Below are 19737 nucleotides of genomic sequence, written 5' to 3' on the forward strand. Positions count from 1 at the left end.
ACTTAACATTATCCTTTCAAATCCTTCATAATACTCTTACCTCATGCAGGACAATCTAATAGCAAAAACCAAAATGGTTCAGACTGTTGTTTTAGATACAGGAATGTGACGACTTGAATCTGTTTCCTGTCACATTAAAGTCTGTTGTACAGAGAAATAGTGGGTGAGGTGCATTCTGGGTAATAATGATTTTATGAAAATTGTAGAGATTTGTCTAGCTTTAGTTTGTGGGGCTATTGTTGATTGGATTTTTCATGTTGAGAATGACGTCACCCATAGAAAATGTCCTACTTCCAGCTCCAACCAAACATAAATGCATGCAGCAGCTCAGTTTGGTAATATACGAGACGATCTTCTAAACGTGCCTTTATTACTGTTATGAATATTATGAAGCGCCTGTTCGCTCATCATTTTATTTTTATTCCGTGTGGTCAGTGCTTTTTCTGTGGAAGAACGGAGCTGGAGGAAGCCAGGGTTATGAGAAGGCTAACACGCGCTAACAACATTAGCCTTGTTTGATTAACTCATGCGGGAAATTCCGCAATCTGCATCTTGGCTGCATGTAAATATGTGGGAATAACATCAGCCTTTATTTTGTCAGGACACGACGGTAAACACAAATCCACGTGATTGTTTGTACGGTTTCTAAGGACTGAGCAGCATTTCTGCTTTGAAAAGCTCACACACATACACACACCCCCAAAGCTACTGTGTGAGCTGGTGCTCCGAGCTCTGCCCGGACACACAGTTCTCCTGACAGCAGCTAACCGAGAGCGGCAGGACTGATCGATTTTCAAAGTCTCCCACACATAACAAATCAACAAAACGCACACGAAACAAAGCATCCTCCCCTCAAACACACATTAATAAACCCGGCTGCTCTGCTCAGAGACACAGTTCGCTCGGTCCAACGGCACCCGAGCCAGGACCGCACAGGGTCCAGACGTCACAGGGCACAAAGCGCTCCTCCCACGCACCCCCCTTGTGAGGGGTGTAAAAGAGGGTACAGGCGAAGAGCTGGCGGGGCGAGAGCGGAGCGGCGCTTCGCTCAGGGCGTCCGCAGAACAGCTGGTCGGTCCTGTTTGAGCACCAAAGCTTCCTCTGGAGCGAAACACCGTCTATGCATGACGTTAAATCAGAGCAGTAGTGACACACGATCGGAATGAACTGTTTATGTGACCAACGATCGGATCAACAATCAGCATTACCCACCTATCTCGATCGGAAAGAAATTTTGATCCGAAGGAGTCTGATCGGGGCAGACTATTCCTAACAGCGTGTTTACATGACGCAGTTTTCTTCCAATCCAGTTTTCTTTCCGATTACAGTAAACCCTTGTTTTTCACGGGGATTACGTTCCAAAAAGAACCCGTGATAGGCAAAGTCTATGAAGTAGAAACCTTTATTTTTTTTACTATTATTATACACTTAAATACTGTATTTACAATTCATATACAATTATATACTCTATTATACATTGAAAAGAAAGAACAGACCATTTTACAGGCTCAAGAATTTGTTTCACAACAAAAAGTACTTTAGAAACAAATATCTTCTGTACTTTACTGTCAAATAATTTTAATCATCAATGTGAACAGAAGGCTTCAAATTGCGGAAATTAGCCCCGCCCACCGCAACCCGAAGAATTGGATGAAACGGGAGAAAATTTAAAATGATTATTAAAAAAAATACAAAGTACGGTCAGACAAATAGTGACTCAGGTGTATTTCACTGCTCTTCAGACTGAGCCGCTGCATCCTGACTCCGCTCTGCAGTGTTTTCTTCCTTTGAAGCCCGCGGTGCAGCTGTGTTTGTTCAGAAGAAAAACATAGTGATAGGCAGTTGTTGTCGCTCTTATTCTATGGCTTTTAGAGAAACTCGAAATTGCAAGAAAATATGCACGCACGTAATGTAAATTTGGCAAGCTGATTTACGTACATGAAAATATTAAACTGCAACGTTATTGATACACAGGTAGAGAAGAAGCGGAGTGACTTTTTAGCCAATCAGACTGCAGAACACAATGCAAGATGCAAATCCGTGAAGTAGCGAAACTGTGAAAGTAAACCGCGTTATAGCGAGGAATCACTGTACTTTTGTCCATGTAAACGCAGCTACTGAGACTTAAACCTTATGGAGACATTTTTCAAACAAATAACAGATGTTTGCTATTATCAGTTTTTGAAGTTGTATAATAAATCTGTTCTTTACTTTACAAAAGTGGCAATAATGCCATTAATAACCTTGAAAAATGTATAAATCATTTTCTCATTCAGAGCTCCATGATTTTTAGCACCTTTAGTAAGCAGCTCAAACTCACATTGTTATGAAAAACCATTTTTTGGGGTAAAATTCTTCTCTGAAATTGTTCTCTACAAATAAACCCAATAATTTTTATGCTTTATAATAATAATAATAATAATAGATTTGATTTATCTGCGCTTTTCCAGACACTTGGCTTCCAAGGCGTCGCCATTATTCATTCACTCCTCATTCATTATTAATGATGGTGGTAACTTCTGTCTCACAGCTTGTGGAAAGAAGCTGATTAACATCCTGCTTGATCTGCAGCTGATCCTCCTGAACCTCTTCCCAGATGGCATGAGGGAGAACAGTCCATGAGAGGGGTGCTGGGGGTCCCTAATGATGGACGCTGCTTTCCGTAGGCAGGGCTGCCCATAACTCCCCCATGAACGGGAGAGATGCACCAACAATCCTGCTCGCAGACTCAACAATTTTGCTGAGCTGTTGTTAGTCCTGAACCTGAAATATTGCCTTCATGACAGACACACAAACACAAACTTAACGATTTCTTTGAAACCAAGAGGAGATCCAAGAAAATCTCCCAGGACCAGGGTTGCTTGTTGCTGATTCTTCTTCCTGTTGCTGAATTTCTTTCTCTACTTCCTGTAAAACTTCATCGGTGTAGTAGCCTCCTTTTTTTTCTGCCATCATCTTGTCTATGGTTTTGAGTAGGGCCCTTAGCTGGAACTGGTTGCTCCTGTATTGATCAGGCGGTGTGTTGTTCCAGTGTTTGTTGTCAAAAACTAGACAGCGACCCCCACACTTCTGTACCAGATCGCTCAGATTCTTGTGCTTCGCAACAAACTCTTCAATTTTCATCTCTGGAGGCAGTTGGTCACCGTGAGTGAAAACAATCACAGCATGCTGCAATGGATCATTGGAAAAAAGATGGCAGATTTTATCAACAACTTCCTGCTCCTGCTTAGTGAATTTGCCCACTTTAAACACAATGAGAAAAGCATGGGGCCCAGGAGAGCACTCTGCGAGACACCGGATGATCTCCGGCCTCAATTCATCCTCTGATCGCTTTGTGTCAAAGAAACCAGGGGTGTCCACCAAAGTGGTGTCTGCTCCGTAGATGAATTTGGTCTCAGCTTGACATGAAACTGTTCCAGAGTTGGCAGAATTATATGCAGTGAAGAGCTCCTCTCCAAATATGGTGTTGGCCAAGTGGCTTTTTCCTGATCCCGTTTTTCCCACCAGGACGATCCTCCTTGATCCTGAGAAGGGGAATGACTGTTAAGCCCAATAATCTCACGTTTTTCTCAATGGCTCTTAATCGTAAAGATCTGCTCCAACATTTATAAAATAATTAGTTTTTATCTTGAACTTCCACACTCACCTTTGAATTTGAGATCTTCCTGCACAGATGTGAAGGCCTGCAGAAATGAGGAGGAGTTTAAACAAATGTCAAGGGGATCAATCCCCAATGAGGTGGAACTGATGTGGGCTACGATGACTACAGGCACGTTTCATTGCACCATGGTCGCAGACTTGATGGTCCTGACCCTCATTCCAGCCTTTTCCTGCTCAGTCCAAAAACTGTCCTAATGCAAACTGGAGATTCTGTGGTTACTAAACCAAACCCCCTCTGCCCCCTGGCTGTGCCTAGAAATTCTGTTCAGGAAGATCATGAAAAGAACCTGTGATAGAAGATGGCCCTGCCGGAGTGTAACATGCTCTGGAAACAGTGGTGGCTAACAGCCGGACCGATAGTCTTTCACCATGGCCTCAATTCTCCCAGGACCAAGTTTCTGCCTTTACAACCGATAGGCCCCCAGCTTCCTTGGACTGATGGTACCTGTCAGCTGCCTCAGCAGTCTCACAAGTCAGCCAGGCTTAGTAGAAAACCTTCTTCATCTTGACAGCATCCCTTACAGTGCGCTTGGCCCTGCCAAGTCTTTCCAGCCTCCTCCTCCTCCAACATGAGATCAACTCACCACCAGGTAGGTATTGGTGGACAGCTGGCTCCTCTCTTTACCAGACTGTCTAAAACAGACAGTGGAAGTTCATCTGAAATAACTACAAGATCGATCATTGACCTTCTGCCCAGGGTGTCCTGGTATCATGTTCACTAATGGACAGCATTGTGCTCAAACATGATGTTTATTAAACTGTGACAAACACAAAAGTCCAACAACAGAACACCACTTGGGTTCAAATCAGGGGGGCCATCCCTCCCAGTCACGTTCTCTCAGATGGCACAAACCTTTCCCACATAGGCGTTAAAGTCTTCCAGGAGGACTAAAGGTTGACCAGACCTGATCTAGCCAGTACCTCTCAATCTCCTGCAGCTTAGACTCCTTTCAGACCCATTTCAGGCTTAGACACCTCTACATTCCATGTCCGAAAAGCCAGATTCCATGACTGAGGATTGGGCCGTCTAAGAACATCCCTTGAATGTTGCCAGAACCATATTACACCGGCACTTTACAGCATCATCTGAAGTCAAATGATGCTCTTAAGCAGGGGTGTCCAATTCCAGGCCTCAAGAGTCCCACATATTTTCCAACCAACCTGCCATTGAAGGCCCTTATTGGCTAAGCACACCTGATCAAGGTAATCAGCAGCAAATAGGGCAGGTTTTCTGGGAAACCAGCAGAAGGCCTGCCTACAAGACCTGGATTTGGACACTAAAGCTAAAAACAGTTTAAATGGTTTATTAAACTCTAAAAGCAGTCAAATCAGATGTCCTCACCTCTGTAGCTTCCTTGTTTTCAGGCAAAAGAACAATATGAACTTGGAGGTCTGTGCTGCTGGCTCGCTCACGTTCAAATTCATAAAGCTGCTCCAGTAAAACTCTTGCTACCAAATTGATGGGAAAACCCAGGAGAATCCCATCTCCAAGAGCAGGAAAAGCCACGGATGTGAAGCCTCTGTCGTCACAGGAAGTTAGGATGTTGTTGATCCCCAACCTGAGAACCTGAAGACGGTTAAAGTTCATTTTTTTTAGGATGAGAACAGAGAAACAGCCCAATGAGTTTGTTTGTTTGACAGATCCAATTCTCACATTTAGATCTTCTTCATAAAGAAGATCCCACCTGAACTGCAGGTCCATCTTCATCTTCATCCCATGGAATAAGATGGGTGAAGAACACAGCTTTAGAAGGAAGTCCAGGCAGTCCCTCTACCAGCACAGAGTCCCCTGGCATCCCTTCATCTGCTGCTACTTCTCTGAAGGCTGTAGTCAGACGAGAGCCAACTATGTTTTCTAGGATGTTTCCAAGACGAGTAGACACAGGATGATGGCCGACCATGGGAGACACCACAGCATCTGTCTGAGGGGAGAACAGGACACGTGGAGGAAGATGTTCAAGTGTTTGTTCATGGCTCAGTGCTGAGCCTGCAAACTGCTGTTAATGATACAACAACTTTTAGTTGAAAAATAAACTGGACAATTTTAAATTTGAATAAAAAAGAAAGTGTAATATGAGTCCTGTCATTTAACCTGAAGATCAAACATAACCAATGCAGAAGCACCTTTAAGATGAAAAGCACAAGTTTTCACAAAAAACATGGAATCGATGTCTACTGAGCATGTTAGATGAAACAATATCCAACCTTCTGCATCTCGATGTTCCCCTGGACTATCTGAACATGGACACGCCCCCCAGCAGCATCCGTGTTTTTCTCAGTGTCAGTGTCACAGAGTCGGATCCTGCTTGCTTCACTCAAACTCGAAGCAAATGTGTCTTCATGTGCTGGAGGACTTGCTGGGCTGAAGTCCCCACACTCCTCTGTGCTCCGGTCTGCCTCCTTTGTGTCTGGACTTTCCTCAAAGCTGGTCACTGACCCTTCAGAGTCTTTGGCCCACTCATGACTACCTTCACCAGAAGAATCAGCTAAAGTCTCAGGTGAAGCGCAGCGCGCAGAGACCAGCTCTGGCTCAGAAAACTGGTTTTCCTTCAGTGACCGAGGCTGTTGATCTTCATCAGGAACAACGTCGGAGTTCTGTGAAGAAAATGACAATGTAATCCAGTTTAAATAAGATTTTCTCTAACTTTCAGATCAGATTTAGACACTTCAGGGAAATTTTAAAACCTCACAACTTTTCTCATTTATCTGTGTTTGGTTTTGTATTAGAATCTAAACACCTTATTTCGTATTTTTGTTCCTAAAATGGTTATAATGGGGATTAATCTTTTCCTTTGTAAATGGTAAAAAGGCCGTTGAGAAAAAGATGCAAATCCATAACTTTAATAAAGCTCCCACACTGACCTCTGCTGGAGACGATGGGGTAGTGCAGCTGGAGGAGGCGGGAGGCTCCAAGCTGCTTCTGACTCTGATTTCAACAGGTCCATCTTCCAGTTCCACAACATGCAGGGATCTTCTCAGGACTTCCTGCTGGTCTGAGACAGAAGATTTAAAACATGAACCACAATATGAGGGACGATAAACAACATTTTAACATTTACTGAACTGGATTTTAAAAAGTACTACAAAATTATACAAAGTCTGACAGACTGTTGTGTGGCTTTGAGACCAACTCCAATAAAAATTGTGTTTTTTTGTTTTTAACATGTTCTTCTGGCATTTTTCTCATGATGGAGGACATATATAAAACAATGTATGATTAAATCTGCTTTTCTGAGTTTCTTCCTATTCAAATCATGATTGATCAGATAAAATCCTGCAGTTTGAATGTACAAAAATCTAAAAAGTTTGTGTTTGTGACACAGAGTCGCATGAAGACGTATTTTATTATCACACATTTTATTATACTTTTTCACCAGAGCAGAACAGACAAGAAGTGCATCTCTTCTAATCTATAGACACCCCTGGCTCTCCCTTTTGCAAAAGGTTTGAAACTTCATGCAGACTTGTGTGTGTGTGTGTGTGTGTGTGTGTGTTTTATTTTTATTTTCCCATTGGCACATCCACTTTTGATATCCTTAAACCATCCAAACCTGGGAAGGCCTTAAGCAGTCGCAATGACAGCAACTGCAATGGGCGGGCCTTAGTCTCTCTGCTCCGTCCATTCATTCGGATGCATCAACTTGCAGGTAAATTGATCCGCTAACATCTTTGTTTTTTACTCGTCTGAGCTGCCATCTGGCTCAAAGTTGTACGGATGCCTACCTCTAATGTTGCTCGCCATTTTTTTTGCTCCGTTAATGTTAGCTTGGGGTTGTGAGGGGCTGTAAGCTAATGGGAGAGAGTGTACACAAAGGAATGCTGGGATATCAGCAGGACGCTACCTCTGCCCCAGTAGTCCCGCCCACATCCCAGAGTCGTATTTCTGATGAGCTCCAGCCGCTCTGCAGAAAATACGTCTCAAAGAACGACACAAGCTTTTTGATTCTGGCTAAAACTGTAAAATCCTAATAAAAGACCACTGGGAATGCTTTCAAAATAGATCAAATATAGTCTCACTGGGACTTTTAAGACTTTTTTGGGTTATTGTTTCTGACTGAGCTGTTATCAAGTGAACATGCTAGACCATGAAGAACAGAAGGAGGCGTGTGACAGCGCTGAAGGAGAATTACATTTTGCTCTCATATGGTGATGACTAAAACTTTCACTGAATTAGGAATTTCCTTTTTAAAACTGTCAATACTTTAATAACAAAGTTTAAGGTTTGCACAGCTGTTGTCATCTTTCCAACATCCTTCTGCATATTTATTTTGATCAAATCAAACTAAAACATTTCAGTCTGACCAGTATTTCTGATTTGGTCTGTGCCGGGCGTCAACAGCTGATCGTGTAAACCACCCAAATCCAGGCCTGGAGGGCCGGCCTCCTGCTGCTTTTTCAGAAGCCCCGCCTTATCTGCTGTTGATTACCTGGAGCTGCTGTGGACTGTAAACAATGCACCTGTGGGTAGTTTCAGACTCAAAAGTGGTGGAAAACAGTCCAGAAAGCGTTACCTGACATGCCACTCTATGTATTAGATGTAAAAAACTAAAAAGGTCCATGTCTGTCAAAAGAGGATCCCAAAACAAAAACAGCTAAGCTGACTCGGAGCTAAAGTAGGCTATGTGGCAGCTGACTGTTGCTGCAGTAAAAAGATCAAATAACAAAGTCAGAATACCCAACTTTCTTTCTTTCTTTCTTTCTTTCTTTCTTTCTTTCTTTCTTTCTTTCTTCAATAAAATGTCTCTTTCTTTTTAACTATCACTACAGTCGGCTATCAGTTAATCCTACTTTAGCTCTGAGTTAACTTTCTTGATTTTGCTATTTTCCATCCATTTTCTTAACCCGCTATTTCCCCTTTCGGGGTCACGGTGCTGCTGGAGCCTGTCCCAGCTACTGTTGGGCAAAAGCAGGGTACACCTGGACAGGTCCATGGGCTGGAGTGGCCGCGCCCGCCCCGCCTATCCCGAAAATGAACTGGCTGACAAAGCGGGGATCCCTCGGACGACCTCTGAATTCTTCCAAACATTCTCCAAACAACTTGCTCCTTTCCTCCTCCATCTCTTCTTGGAAAGCTTAGACAACTATTTCCTTCCTCCTACTTTAACCCAGGGCCTTCTAACATTAATACCCAAACCTAAAAATGACATACTCCTCATAGACAGTTGGAGTCCAATCTGCCTACTTAATAATTATAAAATACTTGCCTTAATCTTTGCTGAAAGAATAAAAAATATTCTGGATCATCTAATTGATGAGACTCAGTCTGGCTTCATAAGAAATAGACAAATGATCTCAAATGATATCAGATTACCACTTGATTTATTCCAAGGGTTACGTCGATCGTGATCGACCGGCCGATCTTCAAGGACATGAGGGTAGATCGCAGGCCAGCAAAGACAAATAACCAAAAAATATATATATACATATATATTTCTAAAGAATCCTTGACAAAATGCTATTTAATTTGATTTGGAGGAAAAAAAAATTATAGGAAAAAAACAAACAAACAGAATAAACGTTTATGATAAGGGCGGTTTTAACTTTTTCAATTTTTGTATATTAAATAATACCTTAAAAATAATGGTTGAGACATTTTTACTACGAGTCCAACTTCAATTTGGAATTTCATACCAAATTATATTTTTTCCAAATTAGGAGTCATACATTTTATTTCACTTTATTTTGTAGTTATAAAGTGGAAAAGATCCCACTGAAACTTTCCAACTTTCAGAAACAAATGCTCTTCTCCTGGTCACTTGTATGCAATCCCAATTTTTCTCCACACGAATAATACATATGGAATAACAAAGTCATTACATGCAGACATAAATCTTTATTCTATCCATCTTAGGTTTACTCAAACATCCTTTTGCTTCATCAACTGTTTGACTCACACGGATTTTTAATGATGCATGAAGAATTCTGCTTTAAATACAGCATCCAAATACCTCAAACTGAGTTTAACATGATCCTAAAAGCAATCCCTGAATGTGTTTGTATGTTATTCAAAAGCTCCTCATTGCAGAATCCAACTTTATTACCAACTGACCCGACTAAAATAGAAATAGGCCAATTTAGTTTCTCCTCTTCATGTCATATAAATCGCTGTATGAACCTTTTCAGAATGTCGTGTCCATTCCCTATGTAGTTCGTTAATGGAATTATCTAGTTTACCTGTTAGAGTGGAAACAAATCTAGAATATTTCAGCAAAAATATATTTTAACCAATAAAGTGCAAGAAATCTCCTTTAAATTAATCCATAAATTCTACCCATCCAGACTATATCTGCAAAGATTCCAAAAAAGACATTGATGTAACCTGCTCTTTGTGTCAAGAACACCCTGAAGATGCCATACTTTTCTTTTGGTCATTCCCTTTTCCACTAAAATCTGGTCTAAAGTTTCTAATTTCATTTCCGCCCACACAGACTCAAACGTCCGCCTTTGCTTAGAACATGTGCTGTTTGGCCTCACTCATTGTCCATCTCATTAAAAAAAACAGTTATACATAATTAATCTCAGATTCTTTTATGCAAATGGCACATCTTTCAAATCATACCTCTCATTTCTTTCTCTGTCTTTGTCAATGAGGTCAAACAATGCATGAACTCAATAGGAAAGCATTAAAACACGTCAGTCAGTTTCAATGTCTTTGTGTAACGTGTAATAATCACCCCCTTGCTTGTTCTTTTCCTATTATCGTTTCCACTGTTTTGTATTGGCTCGCTGTGATTGATAAAGTTTTTTTAAAAAAAAGCGGGGATCCCTCGTTCCCCAGACTGGAGAGCCGTGGCAGCAGGAAGAGGGGAATCCCCTCCGCAGAGTTGTTCATGTTTCGTTTTTCTCTTATTTCGTATTCAAGACCAGCGGGAGCCGTATTCAGGATGTGTCAAACGTAAAACTAAATGTTTTATTCATTTTTTACGTTGTTTTAATGCATACGTTTCTTATTGACAGTTTTCTTACTCCATATTCAATAATTGGGCTAATCCCTGATAGCTTCCTGACATGGAGGCCACACCCACTCATGACGTCAGACGCAGGAATGACGGAAGCAGTTAGGTTTCGTTTTCCTTTCTGTTTTCATTCTGAGTTTTCAACCAAAAGGGGAAAAAAATGTGTAAATTACGGTCAAAACTAAAAACATTTCTTAGTTAAAAATGTTCTGACCACCTCTGGAAAATTACAAATAATGTTTTTCATGTTTTAATAAGAGAATCAGATCAAATTCTACAGCAGACAAATGTTGAAGCATCTCCTAAGAGGACGTTTTCAGCGTTTAATATAAATCTATTTTGCAGCAGCTGCAGGTTTTCCCTGCAGAATTCCTCAGTACCTTGTCTGTGTCTGAAGTTGATCCTGTAGATGTTTTGGCTCACGGCGGTCAGAGGTCCGCAGTCTCCTCCGCCAGATCTGCGCCTCACGCAGAAATAGCGCTGGACTGTCTTAGTCTTCCTGACTTCTTCTAGAGGTCTGGAACTTTCCAGGAAAACGGGATGCTGGTAGATGTCCTCCATGGTGGCAGAACAGCAGATGAAACTCCTGGAAGGTTTGCAGCTCCGACTCTGATCAGCTAAAAACAAACACAAACCACAACCTGTGCAGTGGGAGGAGCCAATCAATTATGCAACAAGTTCATGAATTTAAAGCCCTCATAATTGTAGACGCGCTCAATTATTGATTGATGGATCGATCTCAAACATTAAACATTTGAAGCCTGTTATTAAAAAAAATATAAACGAACAAAGATACATTAAACTCATTTCAGATACTATGTAATACACTGAATACAAAATAAATAAATTACTGACAGTGATTGAAGATGATGCAATCTACTTGTCAGTGTAAATACTCTAATAGGCTTCCCTTATTTGGACAAATGTATACAACACACACATATTATATTAAACTAATTAAATATAATTTTTATCAGATAAAGTCAAATAGAGTTGTATTTGTTGCTTGAGAAAAGGGTGAAAAGAAGTGAATATCTATATATATAGTGAGAATCACTATTTATATAAACAGAATAACTTTTGAGTTCTTTCTTTTTTTATATACCATAAAATTTTGCCAAAATTTGGTTCAGATCAATTGCAAATTTCTTATTGATTTTTCTCTGAAAAAAAATATTTCATCAAATACAAGTTTAATTGAATCTATATCAATTGTAAAATAAAGAAAAATAACTTTTTTTACATATTAGTGAAAATAAGAATTATTATATTCTAATTTTGGGCCTTATAGAGCCTCGCCCAGACTGCATCATGTCTGGATGTCAGTCTGTAAAAGGATTCTGTTCAGATTGTACAACTACTGATATGAACCCCTTAAAAAAGCCTAACACCGAAATTTTGAAAAAAAAGAAAACCAACAGTGAGACTGTGAGAAATATTAAAAACTTTGTGAACTAAAGATTGTTCAGTCTGCAACAAAGTCTTTTAGATGATCAGATTCTTTTGTATATGAAGCTTTTTTTCAGTTTAAGCTCAAAAGCTACATGTATTGATCATTAAAGACAACTTCGGGAGTTTTTCTGACTGTTACACATCCGTGGTAAACTATTAATACATTGATTAAATGATACATGTGAAGTTAAACTGAAAGAAGCTGAAATACAGAGAATGAGAAGTAAATAAAAGGTTAAAATCTAAATCAAATTTGAAGATTTTGCTGCATTATTATATTTACATGTTCTAACGTTTCACCTTAAAGGCTTATATGATGAATAAAAATATATTAAATGTTTGCAACAGGATGTATCAAATATGTCCAAATTGGAATATTTATTTTTTGTGAGGAAACTATCAAACTCTATTCTTGTTTATTTTTGAGCTACATCCTTTAGGGGTTGACACAGTGAATCGTCTCCCTCCTCTTCATCATCCGTGAGACTTCTCTTCGCTCTTCCTCTAGACCTTTTTTCTGGTAGCTTCATCCTTAGCGTCCTTTTACCAGTATCATCAGTATTCCTAAAAATTTGAAAACAAGAGCTGGAAAGACCCTCCTAGCCAACACCATCATTGGAGAGAAGCTGTTGGACGTCCACCATTTTGCTGGAACAAGTAAACGGAAAGCAGAAACTAAGTCATTGAATCAAAGAAGGGTCATACTTTTTGACACTCCAGGCTTCTTTGACACTAACAGACCAGAGGAGGACATGAAGCGCGAGATTGTGAGGTGCATCACTGAGTGTGCTCCTGGTCCTCACGTGTTCCTCATTGTTCTCAAAGTGGACAAGTACACCATCCAGGAAAAGGCTATTGTGGAGAAAATGATCGGATACTTCTCAGAAGATGCTTTGAGATTCACAGTGGTGGTCTTCTCTCATGGTGACCAGCTGCCTGAAGAAACTACAATCGAGGATTTTGTCAGAAAAAGCTAAGCCCTCCATCACCTGGTGAAGAAGTGTTCCAGCTGGTGCCACGTTGTTGATAACAAGTACTGGAATAACAACCAGCAGGAAGAATACAGGACCAACCATTTCCAAATAAAGGAGCTGCTCAACACCATTGACAAGATTGTTGAGACAAACAATGGAGACTACTACACCAGTGACATGCTTCAAGCAGTTCACAGAAGAAAACCAGACACTGAGAGCAATTCACTGAAACGAAACCAGCTGTGAATCATGATAAACTAGAAAAATAGCGTCACTGATAAAAAGGGACACTTAAAAACAAAACTGTAACTGACAAAAACCAAACCAAAGTTTACAATCCTCACAGGAGAAGCTGGAAGAGTGAAGAAAGGATCAACTGAGGATCATGAGGAGCTGAGCTCTGGAAGAAAGGAATGTCTGGCCAATAACTGATGAGAAAATCAGGAAACCTGTCAGTTTCTCCTCATCTTACATGTGTAGATGCTACAAATACAGCAAGTTCAAACATGAAACTAGAAGCTGGTGACGTCTAGATTCTGAAGACCATTTTATTTTATCTACATTATTTGTCGCAATTTAAAATCATATGCTAACAGTTCTGGTTTGATTTCATTTTGCTTGTTTAATGGAGTTAATTAAGCTCAATAAAAAAATGATGAATCACAAACGTATTCACGTGTTCACTATTTTCATGTGCGCCTGGATCATGTGGATCCAAAATGACCAACGAAACGAAGCACACTATCTTTGAAATGATGTAGATCTTTGTTTTTATTGTAAATCATCCTAAAATTCCAACTGCAGTGGTAAAATCAGGTTAAAAACATGAAATACAGACAATGAAAGCTAAATTAGAGGATGAGTCAGCAAGAAACTAAAGTCCTGAAAATGTGTATCTGACAGACAAATACAGCTGAAGAATTGTAGGAGTCAAACGGCAAAAAATGGCGGAAGATACTAAAACAAAGAAATAAAGAGAAACAGGAAAACAGTAAGTTGAATGCTTTATAGTTTTATGGCATTCAAACGATTGGACTCATAAAACAGCAATTTAGTACATATAGTTGGCAATCAAGACAAATTCATTATATGTTTATTGTTTAGACTAATACAGAAAGAAAGATTGTCAATTCAACATTTTTTCCTCAAAGAAATTAACAAACTTGACCCAAATCTCTCTGAATTTCTACTTTGATTTACTTCCTATTCCAGAATTTTTCTTTGTGCAGCTACAGTAGAGACTTCCACATTACATACGTTTAATTTCAAAATCATGATTATAAATGATCTCTACCAGAGGCCTGGGAGCTTGAGGGTCCTGCAGTATCTTAGCTGTTCCTAGCACTGCGCTTTTCTGGACTGAGAGGTCTGAGGTCTTTCCAGGGATCTGTTGTAGCCACTCCTCCAGCTTGGGGGTTACTGCCCCGAGTGCTCCAATTACCATTGGCACCACTGTCACCTTCACTTTCCAGGCTTTCTCCAGTTCTTCTCTGAGTCCCTGGTATTTCTCCAGTTTCTCATGTTCCTTTTTCCAGATGTTTCCATCACTTGGCACTGCCACATCCACCACAACGACTTTCCTCTGTTCTCTATCAGCCACTTGATTGTGGCGCTCCATGCATCCTTTCCCAGCCAGCATCCTGCACCCTGCAGTTATGTGGTGGATTGTGTTAAGGGCCAAAAAAATGAGTATATAGTATTAATTAATGCAATGATTTTTCATTTATTAAACTTATAATTATTTTCCTCTCATGCTCAGACTCCCTGAACTGTGTCCTAACAATCAGGTTACACTTTAAAGTTCTTGTATGACCAGAAGTCAAGCCCTCAAAAGTGGATTAAATCAGTTATTTTCAGCTTTGTTACTGGAAAACACCCAGCTCTGTATGCAGAATCATTCATGAGCCTTTTAATAATGCAACAGTGAATAGAAACATCTTAAGTAAGAGACTTTTGTCACAGTTCCAACATCTGTGGGCAAAAAAAATACTGCATTACAGTGTTTCAAATGAATATTTCTGTGGCAGTTGCCTGATATTAACCGGAACAGGATTCTCTGCATTGTTGCTGACTACAAACAGGAACGCATTTGACATAACTTGCTCTCACAACTCGATTTCTTTTAGAAATCAAAACATAATTTCCAGGATCCTTTTCTGGTTTCTGTAAAAGAAAAAAACACTTTGGAAAACAAAAGTAATATCCAGAAATCCTAATGAAATGTTTAAAATAGTGATTGTTGGTGTCATCTGCACTTCAGGGGCAGCAGAGGTACTATAGGGATCCTACAAACCCCTACATTTATACAGTGAAACAGTAAATTCGATAAGTCAGTAGAATTTACTATTCTGGAGACGACATTTAAGCCACGTCAGAAAGCCTTTGTCAGATATTGAACAAGCTGAACCCCAAAAGGAGACAGGGATTTGGTTTGAAGTTGTGCAGTTTACTAAACATAGAAATTGAGTACTGTGGATGGTTGATCTGGTGAAGCGGCAAACTGGCAGGAGGGCAGTTGGTCCAGAGTTTACTTCCTGGGGGAGGTCGATGGTGTGGAGAAAATGAATCCAGAAGGTCTTGACGCGGCTGGCTTGGTTTGGTTAGATTAGACTGGAGTTGACTTGACTTGGCCTTACTTGAAGTGGCTCAGCCGGATTGGCTTTATGTGGCTTGGCTAAGCTTGGCTTCAGCAAGGCTACAGCAGAGATCGGTGAATTCTTCCATAGGGAACCGGACAAACCGACACTGGAAAAGGCGTGGATGATTGTTAAAGGTTGTCTGAATGGATGCAGAGCAGCTGCGTGTCACCCGATCCTCAGGCAGGTGTGTGAGGGCCACCACAACACCTGAAAGCCTTACCAACAAGATCTACAAATAGACAAAGTATTGATATTTTTAAATGGAACCAAAGTTTTTAAACACCTAAATTCAGAAAAGTGAAAGTGGAAAGCTTTTATTCATCTAAATGGAATGTTAAACTTTTTAAATTGTTTTTTGACTGAAATAAACAATGAAAATGAAATCCTTGAAAAGGAAACATCGGATTTAATGTGGCAGTTGGACATTTCCTCTGTACAATAAAGTGTAGGTGAGGTACTGCTTCATTAATAACAGCAGGCGTTGGAGCTGCTGTCACACCTGTGCAAATAAACAAGTTTGACAGGTATAGAAACGGTGAGGTTAGAAAAAAGTCAGAGCAACAGAAGAGAAGTAAAGATCCAGCATAAAGACGGCTGCATTTTCTGCTCACGTTTCTTTCCAACATGGACGGTGAGTTTTCATCTTAGGTAAAGACTGAATTTAGAAATTACGGAAACATAGCATTAGTGACATTTGGCAAAAGTCCAGAGATGGCAACTAAATAAGGGAAAAGTTGATTTATTTATTATGATTTTTTAATTTTGATCTTACTAAAAAGCTTTTCTTATTTTTTCATTTTATCGGCTAAAGATGTCAATCACATTTTTGTTTGTTACTAGGAATAGTTTTAGGCTTATGAGGAAAAAAATGTTTGTAATCATGCCTTTTCCTAAATATTTAATTTTTCTTTTACATTAATTGTACACATTTTTAAATTCTGACTAAATAAAACTGTTCTTTGTGTTCTCTGCCAAAACAAAGAAATAAATCAATTGGTGGGGGCTTTTCTGCTTAAGGTCGGAAAAAGTGAGGAATGTCATTTGTAGATGTTTCCTCTTTTTTATTCTTAATATTTTTTCAAAAGACAAAATTGACAAAAGCACTGGTTTTGTATTTTACTTAAAAAAGTAACATTTATGTCAACAATTAGGCTTTATTGATGTGTTTTCTTAGGCAAACCTGGTCCTAAATATGCTGAATAGATGTAAGAGCAAACATCTCCACCTGCATCTTTTCTGTTTATTCCTAAAGCTCCAATTCATATTTAAGGTTTCTACAATTGTTTCTAAGCAACCGAAGATGGCTATTGTCAGGCTCAATCTAGATTGTTGCAACAACAACTATAATATAATGTTGGCCTGTAGGAGTGAGCAGCAGATTACATGGAGAAATTTTAGGTGTAATCCCATGGACTGAAGATATAAGTGGGCAGCTGAGGGGGTGAGATTCTTTATAAATGGATGTAAAGCACAAAACCATCAGCATGCGCAAAACATTTCGATTCTAGAAATTTCGATACAACACAATTCTGCAATTACACAGTTTCCGTTAAATTGTAATTATGCAACTCACTCAACTAAGTCATAAGTCATCAACATGACAACGGATGTGAGCAATCCTTTGATTTACAGCAGATTTATTCAAATTTCTGCCACAGCACTAGTGCTCATCACCATCTATCAAATGGTGTATATTTGTGCTGTTCTGCCTTCCTCGAAGGCCCAAAACATTTTGCAGTCACAGTCGCGTTCACACAGTCATACACTGATGGCTGCTCCGCTCCTGGATACTGGCATAAACCAACCACCGCAGGCAAGGTGGGATTCAGTGTCTTGCCCAAGGACACTTCGACATACTGTATGAGCAGACAAGGCGGGAATCAAACCTACAATGTTCTGATCAGCAGTCGACTGCCCTTCAGCTGCACCGCGGCTGCCCACTTATCAAAGGAGATGTCTGCGTCTTATTCAGGCCAAGGAGCACCAAGCTCCTTACACATAGGAGCGGCTATATGGATGAAGCGATTCTGGGGAAATGGTGGTTGGTGATTTTCCAGAGGAGCTGTGGATCCAACAATTCCACATGACACACTCAACCTTTGATGAGCTGTGAAACGCGGTGGGAACTCCTGTGGCGCCCGTTGTGCAGTGCCCAAGGCAGCCAGTTCCTACCGAGAAGCGCATTGCCATCCACTTGTTGGTCGAGTGACTCATTTAATTTTAAAAAAGGGCTTTCATTACAGTTTTGTGAAAGATGTCAATTTCCATTTAGTGTATCAGTGTTTACCTTTATTATTTGAACAAACAATCATCTCATACATTTAAAGTTCTTTTTAATTGTTTTTTCTTCATTAGTGCCAAAATCTCTAAGGATTGTCCTGCTGGGAAAAGCAGGGACTGGAAAGAGCAGTCTGGCCAACACCATATTTGGAACTACTGTGTTCACAGTGAATCACTTTGACTCCAGCTTTTGTGTTTCTGAAAGCCAGACCAGACGAGTCAATGGAAGAAGCCTCACTTTGATCGACACCCCAGGTCTCATGGCGCCCGACAGGTCAGAAGAAGACATGAACCGTGAGATGGTGCGGTGCTTGACTGAGTGCTCTCCTGGGCCTCATGTGGTTCTGATCGTGCTGAAGGTGGAGAAGTTCACGGAGCACGAGCAGGCTGTCATCAGACAGATTTACCAGCATTTCTCAGAGGAGGTCCTGACTCACGCTGTGGTGGTCTTCACTCATGGTGACCAGCTCCCTGAAAGGATGACGATTGAGGAGTATGTCCGTGAGAGTGAGGATCTGTCAGACCTGGTGCAGAGGTGTGGTGGTCGCTGCCACGTCTTTGACAACAAATACTGGAAGACGGGCGAGCAGGACGACTACAGGAGCAACAAGTCCCAGGTTCAACAGCTGCTGAATAACATCGACACCATCCTAAAGCTGAATCACTACACCAACTCCATGCTTAAGAAAGTGAAGGAAAAAATACAAAAAGAAGCAGATTGTATTAGAAAATCATCGCCCAACATGTCAGAGGAAGAGATTTTAAAGCAGGCCAAAATAAACACCTTCAAGAAACATCTGGAAGGGGGAAGGAAACCATGGCGTTGGAACTTTCTGGGCTTTGGAGTTCTTGCAGGTTTAGCTCTGATTTTAGCGGCGTGGGTCATTCAAAGATATCTGCAGGGAGAAGCTGAAATAGCCCTGCCAGAGATAAAAGTACCTGAATCACCACCTGAAGACACTCTGTTGGAGTCTGCAGGGACAGCAGGACAACAGTTAGCTGAAACGGTTGTTAGCATGCAGCCTGACGCTGGTGCAGCAGTGCAGCAGATTGAAGGAGCCGTGGAAGGAACAGAAGATGACTGGATGGAATATTTTCTAAAGAAAGCATTCAGAAGTTTTAACATCTTTGAGTAAAAATTGATTAACGACTACATGATATTATCTTGATATCATCTAAAAAACAGTAGAAAAAACAACAACTTGTAATTACAGAAATGTGATGGGTAATAAAGTAATTCTAACTTTTTTGGTTAGAACAATACTTGTGTGTCTGGAGTCTATTTTTAAACACTACGGAACCAAGCAGAACTGTTAAATCTGATATATGTTTTTTGGGAGAGAGAGAGAGAATAAATGACAGTTTAAAAACAAACTCTTTGACAGTCCTGTTAATATTGAAGTGGAGTCTAGAGTTGGTAAATATCTGATAGTCTCTGGAAAATACTGAAAAGATTTAAAGGTGTCTCCTCTAAATGTGGATGTCCATCACAGCAAACTGCTCTGGAGGTCTGTAGACTTGATCAAGTTTGTAGCTTCACATTTTGTACGAGCGCCGTTATTCTCAAGGACAGCACAAAGTCTTCTAGGCACACCAGCAGCACTCATGCAGCCCCATATAAGGACACTGCCACCACTATGTTTCACTGAAGGCACCATGCATTTTTCTATGAAATCCTCACCTTTTTGACGCCATGCAGTTCTGAAACCATTTGTTCCAAAAACGGTGATTTTTGTCTCATCACTCCAGAGTATTGAGTCCCAGTAGTCTTCATCT

The 19737-nt window shown here is 40.3% G+C and overlaps 1 protein-coding gene and 1 pseudogene across 2 annotated transcripts; one reads left to right on the top strand and one right to left on the bottom strand.

The window, feature by feature from the left end:
- Nucleotides 1-1388: 1388 nt before the first annotated feature.
- On the bottom strand, nt 1389-11301 carry LOC105357483 (uncharacterized). The gene is made up of 7 exons (XM_011492539.4): nt 10997-11301; nt 6523-6653; nt 5866-6255; nt 5346-5582; nt 5003-5227; nt 3647-3683; nt 1389-3524 (listed from the first exon to the last, which is right to left on the bottom strand). The coding sequence occupies exons 1-7, from the start codon at nt 11175-11177 to the stop codon at nt 2803-2805; spliced, it is 1923 nt and encodes a 640-aa protein (XP_011490841.1). The 5' UTR covers nt 11178-11301; the 3' UTR covers nt 1389-2802.
- Nucleotides 11302-11927: 626 nt separating this feature from the next.
- Nucleotides 11928-19221, top strand: LOC105357485 (GTPase IMAP family member 8-like; annotated as a pseudogene). The gene is made up of 4 exons (XR_013651190.1): nt 11928-11941; nt 12619-13284; nt 16272-16312; nt 18037-19221. The product of XR_013651190.1 is annotated as a GTPase IMAP family member 8-like (transcript).
- The last annotated feature ends 516 nt before the right edge of the window (nt 19222-19737 follow it).

The sequence above is a fragment of the Oryzias latipes genome, chromosome 18 (assembly GCF_053564925.1).
Source record: "Oryzias latipes strain Hd-rR chromosome 18, Olatipes_Hd-rR_3.1".
Classification (NCBI taxonomy): domain Eukaryota; kingdom Metazoa; phylum Chordata; class Actinopteri; order Beloniformes; family Adrianichthyidae; genus Oryzias; species Oryzias latipes.